Here is an 18,831-nt window from a genome sequence, read left to right on the forward strand (position 1 = left end):
TCTTTATTGGTTTCTTCAAACTTGTTATTACGCTGCAATCTTGGTTACTTAAATCTGTTTGAATAATCAAGATGGAGATGGCAGAAATGTCACTTCTCTTGTCTCTACTCCCATGAAATTTCAAACAAGACTACATTATTCATGTGCTTTTGAAGCATTAATCCAAATCCTTAAATACTGCTCGATCAGCGCCATAAAATTAGTGTTGGGTAAGGCTACTAAACATGTCCTCACTGCTTTCATTCATGTTCCTTTTAAGTAATTCACCAAAAGTTTCTATATAAGAAATCCTGCAAGATTTTAGTGAGACTCAAATGAACTGTTGACTTTCCATATACAGTGATATACTGCAGTATACAAAAGGTCCAAGTGCAAGATTTGCTACCAATAGTCCTTACAAGAACAAAGACCACCTTTAAAACAATGAAATCTATTCCTATCACGCACAACTATCTCTCGCTTGACAATTTCTGATATTACTTTGAAAGCAGCATGGCAGTCTTCACAAACGCGAAGATTCTTCATTATCCTTATTGTTTCTCCTGGTTTGGTGTTCATCAAACCAAAAACAAGGGCCAATTTCTCACTATGGCGATACAAATATTTTTCTTTCTCATTCTCTTCCATGTCTAGTAGAACCACTGAAGTATTTGGTACATATCCTTTGAACCTCATCTGTTCTAGCAGTATGTCCCATCTTTCAAAGATCTCCTCTGCCTGAGGATGGTTGTCATCTCCGGCCACAAATTCATGCATTACTCCTGCTATAGTTATTGAACTCCAACCTGGAGTTTTCTTTACTGCTCGATCTTTCATCAACTTCCTCACCCTTGCTGCATCTTCCCAGCGCTTAGCTTCTGCATAAATATTTGACATAATTATATAGTATCCGTCATTAAGAGGGTCCAATATACCTAGGTGCCTCATAGCTTCCTCGGCCATGTCCACATCCTTTTGAATTCTACATCCACCTAGAAAAGAACCCCATATGACACCATTTGGCTTTATAGGCATGCTTGCGATGAACTCATATGCCTCTTTAAGAAGTCCTGCGCGACTCAAGAGATCAACCATGCAACCATAATGCTCAATTTGGGGAGTAATGTTATAGCCTCTAGTCATACTACCGAAAAATTCTCGCCCCTCATTGACCAACCCCATATGGCTACAAGCATGCAAGATTCCAAGAAATGTGACCTCATTAGGCTTCATTCCCGTTTTGATCATCTTGTTAAAGAGTTCTAAGGCTTCATCAGCCTGTCCATGCATAGCTAAACCCTGGATCATAGCAGACCACGATACAATTGTCCGTTCCTTCATTTCTTCAAAAACAGCTTTTGCAGCCTCTAAGCACCCACACTTAATGTACATGTCAATCAGAGTGTTACAAATGTGAATATTTCTTTTAAACCCGCTCTTATTTGAATACTCATGAATCCTCCTGCCCAATTGAAGTGCACCCAAATCAGCACAAGCTGCAAGAACAGCCACTACAGTCACCTCATTCGCCCTCAAGCCAGTCTCTTCCATTTCTGTGAAAAGTCTAATAGCCTCTTTAGCCTTCCCGCAATGAACAAAACCCGTAATCATGGCAGTCCAAGACCTTAAATTTCTCTCGGGCATTCGGGAAAACAATTCAAACGCCCCATTAATATTACCCTTCTTCGCTAATTGTGTAATCATTATATTCCAAGACACAACATCTCGTTGAGGCATTTTATCAAACAGAAGCATGGAATCAGCCATTGCTCCACAACTAGCATACAAGTGAAGAAGTGCGTTTAGCAATACTAAATTCGACTGAGACCCAAGTTTCTCAATATAAGCATGGACAATTTTCCCACATGAAAGATCCAGTAATTTCAAACAAGCCTTGAGAACAAAAGAGCAAGTGAAAATATCAGGTACAACATTGTAAATGCGCATTTGATGAAACAAGAAAATGGCATCAATAACAGAATTGCCTTCAGCAAGATTTCTCAAGCAGCTATTCCACACAGAAACTTCTGGCTGCTCAATACAGTAAAAAATCTGTTGAGCGAATGAGAAGTTGGGAGTAAGTGCACAAACGGAGGCAACACGAGAAAGTGGGAGTAATGAGAGAGGTTTATTGGTTTTAATGAGAAAGGCAACAACTTGTTTGAGCTCAAATGGGGAGTTGAAATTGTAGGCAAGGCTAGTGTAGGGGGTTTCTGAAGTGGGTGTTTGCACATTGTTTTTGGCATCAAAGGAGCGTTTGAGTTTTGGGGAGAGAACGGTATGGTTGGGAAGTGAAGATGCCAAACAAACAGACTGCAGCATGGCCAAGCGTCGATGTTAGCTGCTAAGGAAGCATCAACCTTTATATGTGTCTGTAATTAGAAATGAGTTTTGACTCGCAACCAAGAAATCAGACTTTATGATGTTATCATGTTTACCCCGAATTCTCAGAGTTTGAATTCCAGACTTTTACTTAAATAATGAAAGAAAATTCTGCTTAATCTAGGTGATGTTATCATGTTTAATCTGGATTCTAAGACTTCTAAACCATAAACATTATTTGATTCCAAATTCAGAGCAATGCCTGATGGTGTTAACTTGTTAGTTAAAGTATAGATATAGAGATTTAAACTTAGAATCAACTTAAAGTTTATCAAGATTCATCATAATTTTTTATCATTTTTAAACTGCTTCGCTAACCTACACAATTCTCTTTCTTTATTTGGACTTGGAATTGATTTATCAGTATTCAAAAGATCTGTCATAATTTCTTTATTTTTATGCCACCCCGTTAACCTATAACAATTCTTTTTCTTTATTTGGACATGAAACTAGCTGCTTTCCTAACATAAGCATCCTTGATACGGTAAGGAATGACCCAAGCAAGTCCAAAAATTGATAAAAACATATTTCATATGTCAGCTGCTACTGTGCAATGAAGAAAGAGATGTCTCACACTCTCAAATTCCTCCCGACACATAAAACATCTGTTCACTGTCGGAATGCTTCTTCTACTGAGGTTGTCTTGAGTAAGGCAGGCTTCAAATGAATTAAGATAATGTCATAAAGTATGGAAATTATTAAGTATGGAAATTATTAAGTAAGGTAATCATTATTGCCTGTTGCAAAGGTTTATAACACGTTATTGACATCCCAAAACATCAAAAAGTGTAACCATTTTCACCCACAAGGTTTTGAACTAGTGGTAAGTGCTCAACACCTAATGTATGGGTTAGATATACATCACCGGTAGCCTAGTATTTATGAAGAAAGGTAAAGGTGCGCACCCATTATCCACTGAATTTTAAACCACTGACAAATTGGAAGTTCGAAAGTCCCAAATCATAAAAGTATGCACACTGAAGAATCAAGAACCATAACGCCTAAGTTGTTTCCTGAACTTAGTCCGTCATATTGTAGAACTAGAATCTGATGTATCAGATACACCCGGTACAGGCACCGATCATACAAAAACACATAATGAACAAAATCGATACTAAATCTTCCGCAAGAGACTAGGACAACATAAATGCTGCAAACTCATCAAACTCGTTATAAAAACCAGTAACTACATTCAGAAGTTATTTGAAATGTAAAGGACAACGGGACTGCTATAGAAACTATCAGAAAACTCATTACAGAAACTAGTAACTAAACTCAAAGTTTACTTAAAATGCGAAGACCTCAATAGTCAGGGATTGAAGTAAATCGATAACCTTGAGCACCTCTCCAAGAATAATATGCAATCCGTGTCTCATAAAAACCTGCAAGTATTCATTAAGTGTCAAAGTGGCTGTTGGAAGTTTCTTAATCAATATAAGGAAAAGCGAAGAATAAACATAAAGTAAGAACTTAATATGCAACAAAAAGTGTAGTCAGTATTAGACACTGAATGTCTAAACAACATGAAGAAAACATGACTTGAACTAAAATCTAAACAGTCTAATAAATCTATCATTATTGCCTATTGCAAAAGTTTATAACACGTTATTGACATCCCAAAACATCAAAAGTATGACCATTTTCACCCCAGGGGTTTTGGCCTAGTGGTAAGTGTTCAACACCTGATGTATGGGTTACATCACCGGTTGCCGGTATTTATGAAGAAAGGTAGAGATGCGCGCCCATTATCCACTGAATTTTAAACCGCAAACAACTAGCTCTTGGGATTTCTCGGTTATCCCAAAAAAAATAAAAAGAAGGAAAAAAAATATATATGAAAAAAGGGCAGCTCGATGCACAAAGCATCCCGTGTTCATGCAGGATTCGGGGAAGAGCCGTACCCCAAGGGGTGTGATGTAGGCAGCCTACCTTGATGCAAGCATCAATAGCTGATTCCACGGCTCGAACCTGTGACCTGCAGGTCACACGGAGACAACTTGACCATTGCTCCAAGGCTCCCCTTCAAAATATATATATGTATATATATAAAATGTGTGACCATTTTTAAGTGCACAGCACAATCACCTTCATATGGGGCTTCTTGCAACTATAGAGATAAGGTAGATAAATTAACAAGTAGTCCTACCATTTGCTGTCTGCTTATTTAACATGCTTACAGATTCAATGGAAGTTACCTTGTTAATTCAAACTGGTATTCATACTGCCAAACAATGGTGCAACTGTAACATGACTCTGGATTTAGTGGACTACTGCACTCTCAACAAGGATATCTTGAACAACCTTATACAAGATTTGTAGCTTTATCATCCAAAGCAGTATAACATAGATGGATGTTTTACTTACCAGGGAGAAAAGTGAGAATTCCAAGTCCAAGAAGACCATATGCCTGCGAGCGCTCTCCTCCCATATGACCAGATAAGATGAAGTATGATAGCAAGAGAAGCAGACATCCCAGAAAGAGCAGAAAAAGAGCAAGGGCAATGGACTTCCAGGGGATTCTATCTAACGATTTTGGTGAATAATCAAATCTAGGGTCAGGTCGCCTGCCAGCACTACCATAATAGTCCTCATCTTCATCCACAGCGAGACGACTGTAAGGAATGTTCCGCCTGGAAGCCATACACCAGAATTCCCAGTCTTTGAATTGGAATAGATTAACAAATTTGGCAAAAGGTCAAATCAGAACAAGGCTGCTTGAGAAAACACCACCTAATTGAGAACACGAGGATCTGACTATCAGAATATATAATAAGTTGGCAAAGTGAGGTAGAATTTTAAAAATAAATACCTTCTTGGTCAAGGAGGATAACCACAAAAGATGGCTCAATAATACACACAACAATAAGGTCACGTTCTAAATTGTTCTACAAAAATATGTCAATATTTGCCCCCTATATGTGTGTGTGTGGGGATATTTATTATATCTCAAAATATGTCATTTGTTCCATATTGCAGCTCATGAGAGTCCATAACTTTTCCTGGCTTTTAACTCTGTTGTTACTACGCTCATGACATTGCTGGGAGCCTGGTCTAATTACCAAAGAATAAGAAAGGAAATACCATTTCTACAATGCATTTTTAAGTCAAAATTTTGGTGGTTTTGGCCATAAATATACCTCAAAACTCCTAAACACAAGAAACGGAACATTTTGTTTTACGTGGTCAGATCCTCGTTCTGAAGCATCATCAAATTTTAATCGTCCAATTGGAGGATTCCATGGTGAGACCTTTACATGACTTCTGGCATTAGCTCCTATTGTTTTTAGGTATAAAGGATTCATAAAACTCATGAACCATTTTCGACAGTTCTCCAGGTGGCATATAGTTATACATTTGTTACTCATATCACCAACTTTAGTCAGTACCACACCAATTCATCACAGACAACCTTTTTCCAACATTGGCTAATGAATTTTGACTTGGTACCACAGGGAAGCCTCTCAAAACAGTATAGTACCACTGCACTGATGTCCTTGCTTTTTTATGCAAATTGGCTGGAAAGGAAGATGAGGTCTTTTAATTTGAAGAATTGTCCCTTATTAACTTTGAGGCACTGATCACGAAAGCATGTTTTCTAAGCAAAAAAAAGAAAGCTATCCAAATTTATGTGGTGAACTCATTAGTTTTCTGGAGATCTCAACTAGTATAGTCGACTATCCTAGATGACACTTTCCCTTTACCTCTACTTTGAAGACTTCTTCCTCTTGCCTTTGCAGGCTAGTATTTACTCTAAAGATATGTACAAGGGATTGCATCCCCTTGATGCTATACTGATGAAACTTCCAAATTGTGTCCAATCAATTAACTGTGTCTCAAACTCCAAACTAATTAGGGTCACAAAAATCCTATCCCCAAGCTTTCATATTTAGCAGGTGTACCATTTTTCCTAAAACGTGTTGATTGGACCATAAGGGGCCTTCTACCAAGGATTTGGTTAGGGAATAAGATTACATTTGTGGTGCTTTGCATTCGATTAAAGGTGAATAATTTATTTTCATTATTATTCTTCTCTTTTCCTTTGAGAGCTTATACCTATTAATTTTTTCAATGGACTATCAAACGTTTCATGACTCTTTGAGTGTTTATAAAGAAACATCAAAATCAAGCAATCAGAAATTCCAGATGCCATTTCATTATAACAAGTTTAAAAACCAATCTTTTTCAATCTAGTTAGGGCCATAAACATATTAATATCCCTCAGAAATCAAGTTAGATAGGAATCCAACTCAATCAACAAACAATTACGTAATTATCACCTAATACAGATCAATAAGACATTCTACTAACTCGAAAAGCTTCGGACTAACCTTGAAGGGAAGCAAGTACAAATTCTCCGAAGAAAGTGACCCGGAACACTGACGAAAACCTAACCCGGCAACGATAGCAGTGGAGCGTGGTAAACACCCGAGAAATTGCGCAACCAACTTTGACCAGATTTCTTTTGTTTCCTTATTTTGTGCTCGGAATAGACTTTGTCTGACTATATGTTATTCTCCTCATTTCCTGTCGTTTCTATATATATATATATATATATATATATATATATATATATATATATATATATATATATATTTTCTGAAGCTGATAGTTTCAGCCTTTGAGGGATCAAAATATTTTAAATTATTAGGTTCTAAATTAATAATTTATATATATTTAATAAAATTTTAAAATAAATACATAATTTGAAATAAAGTTATTGGGTTCGATCGAATCCGTAGCTTCTATTCTTCCTCCGTCCACACTAAACAAGTTACTACTGTTCAATAAAAGAAAAAATTACTAGTGTTCCACAAGTGAAAATGGTGAAAATTTCAAGTCCGGAAAAAGGTGAAAAAAATTCAAGTGAAAATGATAATTGAAAATTATAGTTGTGTTTGGAGATGAATACAATTTTGGATTGTTTTTAAATTTTTTTGAGTGATTTCAAGTGAAAATTTTGAAAAATAACTTTTTGAAATTTTTAAAATTTTCGAAAAATTCCAAAATTCATCTTCAAGTGAAAATTAAAAATTTTATGGCTAAACACTGATTTCGAAAAAAGTAAAAAAAAATTGGGAAAGAGTGAAACAATTTTTATTGCCAAACAACCCCTTTTTTTATTTGGAGAAATTTTAGAAGAAGAAAAAAAAGAGATAAATACTTTTTTCATCAATTTATAAAATATATGTTACAAACTCAAATTGAAGGAAAATGGGTGGTTGAATTGTAAGCTCCCGTTTGGCCATAGATTTTGTCTTCATTTTTTTTTGAATTTGTTTTGACTAAATTGTTTCTTTATGAAATATAACTATGTTTTGGATAAAAAAATTTCAAGTTCCCAAAAATCGATTTAAGGTGGTTTTTGAGTTAAAATTTTTCTTACACTGACAAAACTTAACTATCTTCAAATAAAATGCATGTCCAAACACTAACTTCAACTTTAAAAAATTATTTTTCAATACAATTTCAAAAATTCTTTTTTCAAGTTTCAGTCAAATCTATGTCCAAACGCTAGCTAAGTATATAGTTGCTCGTATCGTAAGATCAATCATGTTAGAGCTTAATATTCCTAATCATCTTCGATTTTCAATTCAAACATGCAATTACTCATCAATAAAATCAGTTTCAAGAGAAACAATAGAGAAAAGTGTTTTTAGCTAAACAATTAATAAAAATTATAATTGTGTTCACTTTAAAATATAAGTAGAATCTTTGGTTGTTGGCAATTTCAATAGGAATTTGGAAGCCATCGGGTTGTTTAATAAACTTTTCATATAACCCCAAGATCGCTCGCAAGACAATATAGAAATGACAACCGATTGACTTCCCAGATCATCAAAAGATAAAACTAACTCGCGATTCGTCGTTGTCACGACCCCAAATTCCCTCCGTAGGATGTCGTGATGGCACCTAGTCTCTAAGACTAGAGACTAGGTAAGCCTATCAATGCGGAATAATAATAAATATCTTAAATAAATAAACTACAATTCGAACAATTTTAACTCCCAAAACCCGGTATAAATAAGTCACAAGCTTCTAAGAATTTATTCTTTATTTCTCTATACATCAGAGTCTAAAGCAAATAAGGAAGACAATATAGTAAGATAGAAGGGGACTCCGGAGTCTACGGACGCTGACAGATATACCTCGAAGTCTCCTCGTATAGCTAGTTTACTGATGCGTGGTCTGATAAGATGTACCTGGATCTGCATAAAAAGATATGTAGAAGCGTAGTATGAGTACACCACAGCGGTACCCAGTAAGTGCCAAGCCTAACCTCGGTAGAGTAGTGACGAGGTCAGGTCAGGCCCTGCTGGAGAATAAATAATGGCATGGTAAAATGTTTAAATAATATTATAAGATAAAATGACAATGAAAATGAATCAAGTAGTATGTCACATTTAATTACATCAAATAATGGCAAATAAATACCTCGTTGAAACAAAACAGAATTCTTTTCAACTTTAAGAAAATCACAACAATAATCAAAGGCAACTACGGCCATAAATCAATATCAACAAGGGCACTCCCGAGGTACCGCCTCGTAGTCCCAAATCATAAATAAATTCACAATATCTCATTTTCTTATATCACCGCGGGAGCCTTCACAATTTATTTAAAGAAAATATTTTTTTCCGAAATAGCATCCCGCGTTTTATCCACTCTTATCACACCGCATGACTTCTAGTAGTCACCCCTACTAGCCACGCGTATCAAGCCACCCTTATCTCACCGCATGCATTTCAACACCCAGACCTTATACCACCGCATGCGTATCAATATCACAATATATCACAATTTGCACCTCAAGTGCTCAAATAATTTAACTTGTCAAAATAATTCAACAACAATATTTTTTCACAATAAAGAGCTCACGGCTCATGCCAAAATAAATCATCAATAATAGTTTTTCACAATAAAGAGCTCACGGCTCATGTCAAAATAATTCATCAATAATATTTTTTCACAATAAAGAGCTCACGGCTCATGTCAAAATTATTCAACAATAATATTTTTTCACAATAAAGAGCTCACAGCTCATGTCAAAATAATTCAACAATAATATTCTTCCATAATAAAGAGCTCACGGCTCCCTCACAATGAGTATAAAAATATTCAGGAGTAAATAATTTAGGAAAATAATATTTCAAAATCTTTACTACGTTGCTTCAATATCAAGTTTAAAGATGTCAAATACTTCATATTAATAATATTTAATTTAAAGAAAATCAACCTTCAAATAATGCACAGAATAAAAGAAATCAAGTTTCAACTAAACAGGTAAAATAATTAGTAAGAAAATAATAAACAAATTCGAAGTATATATCTCAGATCAATGATGAAGAATATAACAAGATAAAATAATTTAATAAATGCGCAACAGTGATCTACACAATTTAAAAATATAATCTTTCGCAATTTAGCCCGTGTATAAACTCGTCACCTCATGCACACGACTTTTAACACATTTCAATAATCACATCAATACCAATCCTAGGGAAAATTTTCCCCACACAAGGTTAGACAAGTCACTTACCTCGACTTGCTCCAATTTAACCAAGTATTATGCTTTTTCCTCCATTTTCCGACTCCGATCGACTCGTATCTAGTCATAATTAATTCGATATAGTCAACAAAAATTATAGTAATCAATTTCATAAGAAAATATTACATTTTCATTAAAATCCGAAATTAGCTCAAAATTTGCCCGTGGGGCCCACATCTCGGAATCCGGCGAAAGTTATAAAATTCGATAACCCATTCAATTACGAGTCCACCCATACTAATTTTACCAAAATCCGATAACAACTCGACCTCCAAATCTTAAATTTTCATTTTTGGAAGATTTTGCAAAAATCTTGATTTTTCTTCCATAAAATTACGGATTCATGATGTAAATGAGTATGGAATCATGAAATATAATCAATATAGGATAAAGAACACTTACCCCAATATTTTCTCGTAAAAATACCCAAAAATCGCCCAAGAACCTTGCTCCAAAAATCCAAAACGAAATGAATGAAATGACCATTTTTGGTCCTTAAGTTTCTGCCAATCCGTCACTAAAAGTCCATTTTCCGTCACTAAAAGCCTTCTTTCAATATATCATAACTTTATGTACAAATGTCCAAATGATGCATGGTTTAACTTTCTGAAAACTAGAATCCAGCGACTGCAACTTTCATGTTTTGCAACTTTTCTGATTCCTTATGAATTGTGAGATATAAGCTCCCAAAATCGGCTCCATGCATCAGAATTTCTGGCGAAACTGCTCTACTAGCCTTCATTCAATCCGTCATAACTTTTTGTACAAATGTCCAAATAATTAATAGTTTAACTTTCTGGAAACTAGAGTCCAACGACTACAATTTCATATTTTGCAACTTTTCTGATTCCTTATGATTTGCGAGATATAAGCTCCCAAATTCGGCTCCATGCATTAGAATTTCTGGCGAAACTGCTCTACTAGCCTTCATTCAATCCGTCATAACTTTCTGTACAAATGTCCAAATAATAAATGGTTTAACTTTATGGAAACTATGATCAAATGCCTACAACTTTCATGTTTTGAAAATGTTCTGATTCCTTATGAATAGTGAGATATAAGCTTCCAAATTTGGCTCCATGTACGAAATTTCTGCAACAGAAATTTCCAGCACTCTTTGTCCGAAATCCATTCCGTTTACCTTCCGAAATCCACCCGAGACCCTCAGGACCTTAACCAATTATTCCAACATGTCCCAAAAATACCATACGAACTTAGTCGAGGCTTCAAACTATATCAAACAACATCAAAACGACAAATCGCACCTCAAATCAAAATCAATGAACTTTGAACTTTCAAATTCTATATCTTGTGCCGAAACACATCAAATCAATTCGGAATGACTTCAATTTTTGCACACAAGTCATAAATGACATAACTGAGCTATGAAAATTTTCAGAATCGGATTTCGACCCCGATATCAAAAAGTCAACCCCTCGGTCAAACTTCCCAAAAATTTAATTTTCGGCATTTCAAGCCTAATTCCACTACGGACTTCCAAATAAAATTTCGATCATGCTCCTAAGTCCAAAATTACCATACGGAGCTGTTGGAATCATCAAAATTCTATTCCAGGGTCATTTGCATATAATTCGACATCCGGTCACTATTTGAACTTAAACTTTAAATTTTTCATCAAAATTTCATATCTCGGGCTAGGGACCTCGAAAATTGATTCCGGGCATACGCCCAAGTCCCAATTCACGATACGGACCTACCGGAACTGTCAAAATACCGATCCGAGTCCTTTTGCTCAAAATATTGACCAAAGTCAACTCAGTTGTGTTTTAAACATCTAATTCACATTTTAATCCTTTTTTCACCTGAAAACTTTCCGGAAACTTTTTACGGACTGCACACGCAAGTCGAGTAATGATAAATAGTGCTTTTCGAGGTCTTAGAACAAAGAATTAATTATTAAATTTAAAGATGACATTCTGGATCATCACATTCTCCACCTCTAAAACAAACGTTAGTCCTCGAACTGAGTTAGAAAAAGTACCTGAGCTTGTGAATAAGTGTGGATAACGGCTACGTATATCATGCTCGGTCTCCAAAGTCGCCTCCTCGACCGGATGACCCCTCCACTGAACCTTCACGGAAGCAATGTTCTTTGACCTCAACTTTCGAACATGCCTATCCAAAATAGCCATTGGTTCCTCAACATAAGATAGATTCTTGTCCAACTAAACCGAACTGAAGTCTAACACATGAGACGGATCGCCGTGATATTTTCGAAACATGGAAACATGGAATACCGGATGACCGGCAAAGAGACTAGGTGATAGTGCAAGTTTGTAAGCCACCTCTCCAACTCTCTCAAGAATCTCAAAAGGCCCAATATACCTAGGGCTCCTTAACCTTTTCCAAGGCATCCTGAACCAAGTATGTACCCAATAGCCTAGCCTCGCCCGGTTCGAACCAACCCACTGGGGACTGGCACCACCTACCATACAAGGCCTTATACGGAGCCATCTGAATGCTTGACTGGCAACTGTTGTTCTAAGCAAACTCCGCAAGTGGTAAGAACTGATCCCAACCACCCCCAAAATCTATCACACACGCACGAAGCATATCCTCCAGTATCTGAATAGTGCGTTCGAACTGCTCGTCCGTCTGAGAGTGAAATATTGTACTGAACTCTACCCGAGTACCCAACTCATGTTGTACTGCCCTCAAGAACCGTGATGCAAACTGCGTACCCCGGTCAGAGATGATAGATACCGGGATGCCGTAAAATCTGACAATCTCGCGAATATAGATTCGAGCCAACTGCTCGGAAGAGTAGGTAGTCATTATAGGATTGCAATGAGCTGACTTGGTCAATCTATCCACAATCACCCAAGCTGCATTGAACTTCCTCTGAGTCCGTGGGAGCCCAACAACGAAATCCATAGTGATCTTCTCCCATTTCCATTCTGGAATCTCTAACTTCTGAAGTAATCCACTCGGTCGTTGATGCTCATATTTCACTTGTTGACAATTTAGACACCGAGCTACATACTCTACTATATCTTTCTTCATCTTCCTCCACCAATAATATTGCCTCAAGTCCTGCTACATCTTCGCATCACCCGGATGTATGGAGTACCGTGAATTATCAACCTCCTGGAGAATCAATTCACGAAAACTATCTACATTAGGCACACATAGCCTGCCCTGCATCCGTAATACACCATCATCTCCAATTGCGACTTCTTTGGCATCACCGTGCTGAACTGTATCCTTAAGGACCAGCAAATAGGGGTCATCATACTGACGCTCCCTGATACGATCATAAAGAGAAGACTGAGAAACCACACAAGCCAAAACTCGACTCGGCTCGGAAACATCCAATATGACAAACTGGTTGGCCAAGGCCTGAATATCCAAGGCCAAAGGCCTCTTTGCTACCGGTAAATATGCTAAGATGCCCAAACTCTTCGCCTTACTACTCAAGGCATCGACCACTACATTGGCCTTCCCAGGATGATAGAGAATGGTGATGTCATAATCCTTAAGCAACTCCAACCACCTCTGCTGCCGCAAATTAAGATCATTATGTTTAAATAGATGCTATAGACTTCGGTGATCGGTGTAGACCTCACAATGGACACCGTACTAATAATGTCGCCAAATCTTCAAGGCATGAACAATAGCTGCTAACTCAAGGTCATGGACCAGATAATTCTTCTCATGTACCTTTAACTGTCGGGACGCGTAGGCAATCACCCTACTGTCTTACATCAACATTGTGCCGAGACCAATACGTAACACATCACAATACACAGTATAAGACCCTGAACCTATAGGTAATACCAACATTGGGGCTGTAGTCAAAGCTGTCTTGAGCTTTTGGAAGCTCTCCTCACATTCCTCGGTCCATCTGAATGGAGCACCCTTCTAGGTCAATCTGGTCTTAATAGTTGTTCATAATCAATTACAAAATCGTCAATTAACTTCATGTTAACAAAAATCTCGTTGCAAACCTTCATAATACTGATAACTAGATGCGAGGCATGAAGACCTCATAATTAGTTATCCGAATTAACCAGTCACATTTAACGCCACCTGGGCGGGAACCTATCTCATAGGTTAAAACTCAATAATTACAACACAAAATTGGCAAGTACGCATAGAGAATTTCATATAAAATTTTCAAATAAGCCTAACATGCATGACTCCCTATTAGTACTATAGTACAAATTTAATTTCATAAGGGAGAACTTAAACACATGAATTTTCCTCACAAGGATCTCGTCCTTATATAACTTTCACCGTAGCTCGTAACCCGGTTTAAATATATCAATTTATATAAAAATATGAGGATCTCGTCCTCAGTTCTGAATCACAAGTAATATGCACATCGTGACAATTGAAAATTTTCATTTTCTCCTTTTAAATAATTTCGGTTACACCAATTCACAACACATAATGAACCCCACACCGGTAGGACATATAATTCATAATTTGTAATTAATTATTCGGAATTTACATCAAAATTTACCGAAATGAGTAACAGAAAGCCACATTTAGCCTCGCAGCTCTTATTAGTGACCAACACGAAATGATAGGCGTAGTTATCTCCATAAAATCTCCCAACAGGTGTAAACACATAAGTAGATTATAGAATTATGAAGCTCACTCATAAGTGGAGCACAATAGGAGGACTCGTCTCGATACTCAAAACCGAATCAAGTTAAGGAAATTATTCCTTTATATAATATCAAGGTCGTACCTGTAACGACACCAACTGATGTAGCGACCTCCGCCATACTATAAAAGAAATATATCAATGGCTGGGTCTCCACCTCTAGGACGCCTTCTACCTATCTTTTCTCCACCCCTAACTGGTCGTGTGGGTGGTGTAGTAACTACAATGGGGCACGTAGCCTGAGTGCTTTGATGAAATAAGTCTCTCCCAAGTTTGGGATAATTTTCTCATGACGTGCCTAGTATCACCGTATTCATAACAACCCCTTTGCGGGTTAGGCTGCTCATATTGAGTCTATGCCAGATAATTGGAATAACTATTATAGGAACTCATGTCAGTGGTGTATTAAAAGAACTTACTGGAGCACCCCGAGTAATCCGATGTGAGGACTGGGCTGGACGACTGCCTCAGCCCCTGCCATAATGATTTATACTTGCAGAGTAGAATCCACTGAATCCCCCAGAACCTCGAGACGTCTTGGTCTCCTTAGTTTCCTTTTTCCTTACCCCGAACGCGTTCTAATATCTTGGCAATTTGTACAACTAGCATAAATGAAGTATCAGCTTGTAGCTCCCGAGTCGTACAAAATTTTACGATTATAATTAAGTCCTTTAACGAGTCTGTGGACTCGCCCTCTAGCTGTAGGAAGCAAAGTAGGAGTATGACGGGCTAACTTATTAAACTTGATGGCATATTCTGACATCGTCAATGGTGACATGACGCAACCGTTCAAACCCTATGTGCCACATATTACGGAGAGTCCAGGAAACAAATTCTTTCAAAAGCGTTTCTGAGAACTAAGCCAAGTGGGCGGTGTTGCATTGGCTGGTCTGCCCTCTTCATAGGCTTACCACGAACACCGGTGGTGAATTATCTCTCCCAAGGCAAATTTCTTATTTTGTTATGCTAACTCAACACTGTTGAGCTGACCCATTTCTTAACATATTCTTCGACTCTTCTTTGGGGTAACCCTTACCCCTATTTATACACAACGATCATAAAAGTAGAGCTCCATACAGACAAATCTTGTCATGAACCACATAGTCCAGACTCTCGTCAACAAGTGTACTTACTCCGAAGCACCCCAAAATCCGCAACAGTGACGTCCACGCTGAGTAGACCTTCTACAAATTTAGAGTTGTTTCTATAACTCCTTTGATATTGAAGTATAGGATTATTAAGGAGGCGTACATACCGCAAGTCCTAACCTTATCCTCCACAAAATCTCAGGTCTTAAACATGTGTAAATTTTAGGGAACCTTTCAGTACCACATATATACATTTCAGGCCAAAACTGATATAATACATGACCCCGCAATCCACCCATTGGTAGTGGACTCCCCCACTCGGCGCGAAGTCATAGGTCACAACGTCCAATGATCCTCAATAATAACCTTCATAGCTTGTATAAATCAATCAGATGCCAACGTCCGTTGCACCCCCATATGATTCACTAGGTGATCTCTCAATACGTCCGCATCTTCAGTCGGAACCACACGTTGAGGCAATGTTTGAGCATCTCTGGCTCCCTCATAGTCCATATACGGCATTACAACCGTCGACGCACAACTGATACTGAGTGCGCAATGTCATACACGAGTGGATACAAAGGAATATAAGATATATGTTTCAAGCTAAATCAATGCCGCACGATAAGGAGTCAAAGAAGTGAATATTTCCTAACAGTTCCATAGTCTCTCGAAGATAAGTACAGACGCCTCCGTACCGATCCGCAAGACTCTACTAAACCTGCTTGTGACTCATAACACCTATGAACCTAGTGCTCTGATACCAACTTGTCACGACCCCAAATTCCATCCGTAGGATGTCGTGATGGCACCTAGTCTCTAAGACTAGGTAAGCCTATCAATGCGGAATAATAATAAATATCTTAAATAAATAAACTACAATTCAAACAATTTTAACTCCCAAAACCCGGTATAAATAAGTCACAAGCTTCTAAGAATTTATTCTTTATGTCTCAATACATCAGAGTCTAAAGCAAATAAGGAAGACAACATAGTAAGATAGAAGGGGACTCCGGAGTCTGCGGACGCTGGCAGATATACCTCGAAGTCTCCTCGTATAGCTAGTTTACTGATGCGTGGTCTGATAAGATGTACCTGGATCTGCACAAAATGATGTGCAGAAGCGTAGTATGAGTACACCACAGCGGTACCCAGTAAGTGCCAAGCCTAACCTCGGTAGAGTAGTGACGAGGTCAGGTCAGATCCTGCTGGAGAATAAATAATGGCATGGTAAAATGTTTAAACAATATTATAAGATAAAATGATAATGAAAATAAATCAAGTAGTATGTCACATTTAATTACATCAAATAATGGCAAATAAATACCTCGTTGAAATAAAACAGAATTCTTTTCAACTTTAAGAAAATCACAACAATAATCAAAGGCAACTACGACCATAAATCAATATCAACAAGGGCACTCCCGAGGTACCGCCTCGTAGTCCCAAATCATAAATAAATTCACAATATCTCATTTTCTTATATCACCGTGGGAGTCTTCACAATTTATTTAAAGAAAATATTTGTTTCCGAAATAGCATCCCGCATTTTATCCACCCTTATCACACCGCATGACTTCTAGTAGTCACCCATACTAGCCACGCGTATCAAGCCATCCTTATCTTACCGCATGCGTTTCAACACCCAGACCTTATACCACCGCATGCGTATCAATATCACAATATATCACAATTTGCACCTCAAGTGCTCAAATAATTTAACTTGCCAAAATAATTCAACAACAATATTTTTCCACAATAAAGAGCTCACGGTTCATGCCAAAATAAATCATCAATAATAGTTTTTTACAATAAAGAGCTCACGGCTCATGTCAAAATAATTCATCAATAATATTTTTTCACAATAAAGAGCTCACGGCTCATGTCAAAATTATTCAACAATAATATTTTTCCACAATAAAGAGCTCACGGCTCATGTCAAAATAATTCAACAATAATATTCTTCCACAATAAAGAGCTCACGGCTCCCTCACAATGAGTATAAAAATATTCAGGAGTAAATAATTTAGGAAAATAATATTTTAAAATCTTTACTACGTTGCTTCAATATCAAGTTTAAAGATGTCAAATACTTCATATTAATTTAAAGAAAATCAACCTTCAAATAATGCACAGAATAAAAGAAATCAAGTTTCAACTAAACAGGTAAAATAATTAGTAAGAAAATAATAAACAAATTCGAAGTATATATCTCAGATCAATGATGAAGAATATAACAAGATAAAATAATTTAATAAATGCGCAACAGTGATCTACACAATTTAAAAATATAATCTTTCGCAATTTAGCCCGTGTATAAACTCGTCACCTCATACACACGACTTTTAACACATTTCAATAATCACATCAATACCAATCCTAGGGGAAATTTTCCCCACACAAGGTTAGACAAGTCACTTACCTCGACTTGCTCCAATTTAACCAAGTATTATGCTTTTTCCTCAATTTTCCAACTCCGATCAACTCGTATCTAGTCATAATTAATTCGATACAGTCAACAAATATTATAGTAATCAATTTCATAAGAAAATATTATATTTTCATTAAAATCCGAAATTAACTCAAAATTTGCTCGTGGGGCCCACGTCTCGGAATTCGGCGAAACTTATAAAATCCGACAACCCATTCAATTACTAGTCCACCCATACCAATTTTACCAAAATCCGATAACAACTCGACCTCCAAATCTTAAATTTTCGTTTTTGGAAGATTTTGTAAAAATCTTGATTTTTCTTCCATAAAATCACGGATTCATGATGTAAATGAGTATGGAATCATGAAATATAATCAATATATGATAAGGAACACTTACCCCAATGTTTTCCCGTGAAAATCACCCAAAAATCGCCCAAGAACCGTGCTCCAAAAATCCAAAACGAAATGAATGAAATGACCATTTTTGGTCCTTAAGTTTCTGCCAATCCGTCACTAAAAGTCCATTTTCCGTCACTAAAAGCTTTTCTTCAGTACATCATAACTTTATGTACAAATGTCCAAATGATGTATGGTTTAACTTTCTGGAAACTAGAATCCAGCGACTATAACTTTCATGTTTTGCAACTTTTCTGATTCTTTATGAATTGTGAAATATAAGCTCCCAAAATCGGCTCCATGCATCAGAATTTCTGGCGAAACTACTCTACTAGCCTTCATTCAATCCATCATAACTTTCTGTACAAATA

General features: G+C 36.9%; 2 protein-coding genes across 4 annotated transcripts; both read right to left on the bottom strand.

Moving 5' to 3' along the window:
- Positions 1-307: 307 nt before the first annotated feature.
- On the bottom strand, positions 308-2,640 carry LOC104100789 (pentatricopeptide repeat-containing protein At4g21065-like). The gene has a single exon (XM_009608118.4). It carries the CDS (start codon positions 2,299-2,301, stop codon positions 382-384), a length of 1,920 nt encoding a protein of 639 aa, XP_009606413.1. The 5' UTR covers positions 2,302-2,640; the 3' UTR covers positions 308-381.
- An 869-nt stretch (positions 2,641-3,509) lies between these two features.
- LOC104100790 (uncharacterized) lies at positions 3,510-6,891 on the bottom strand. Of its 3 annotated transcripts, none has more exons than XM_009608121.3 (3): positions 6,690-6,891; positions 4,726-5,019; positions 3,510-3,743 (listed from the first exon to the last, which is right to left on the bottom strand). In XM_009608121.3, exons 2-3 carry the CDS (start codon positions 5,000-5,002, stop codon positions 3,664-3,666), a joined length of 357 nt encoding a protein of 118 aa, XP_009606416.1. In that variant the 5' UTR covers positions 5,003-5,019; positions 6,690-6,891; the 3' UTR covers positions 3,510-3,663. The 3 variants fall into 3 exon arrangements, with proteins under 3 accessions (XP_009606416.1, XP_009606414.1, XP_009606415.1); XM_009608119.4 differs by having other exon boundaries at positions 4,726-5,091; XM_009608120.3 differs by having other exon boundaries at positions 4,726-5,111.
- Between the last annotated feature and the right edge of the window lie 11,940 nt (positions 6,892-18,831).

Source organism: Nicotiana tomentosiformis, chromosome 7, assembly GCF_000390325.3.
Source record: "Nicotiana tomentosiformis chromosome 7, ASM39032v3, whole genome shotgun sequence".
NCBI lineage: Eukaryota > Viridiplantae > Streptophyta > Magnoliopsida > Solanales > Solanaceae > Nicotiana > Nicotiana tomentosiformis.

Coding starts and splice junctions, on each gene's coding strand:
- LOC104100789 (XM_009608118.4), bottom strand. CDS start 2,301: ATGCTGCAGTCTGTTTGTTTGGCATCTTCACTTCCCAACCATACCGTT.
- LOC104100790 (XM_009608121.3), bottom strand. CDS start 5,002: ATGGCTTCCAGGCGGAACATTCCTTACAGTCGTCTCGCTGTGGATGAA. Junction 3,744..4,725: donor AATTCTCACTTTTCTCCCTG/GTAAGTAAAACA, acceptor GAATACTTGCAG/GTTTTTATGAGACACGGATT.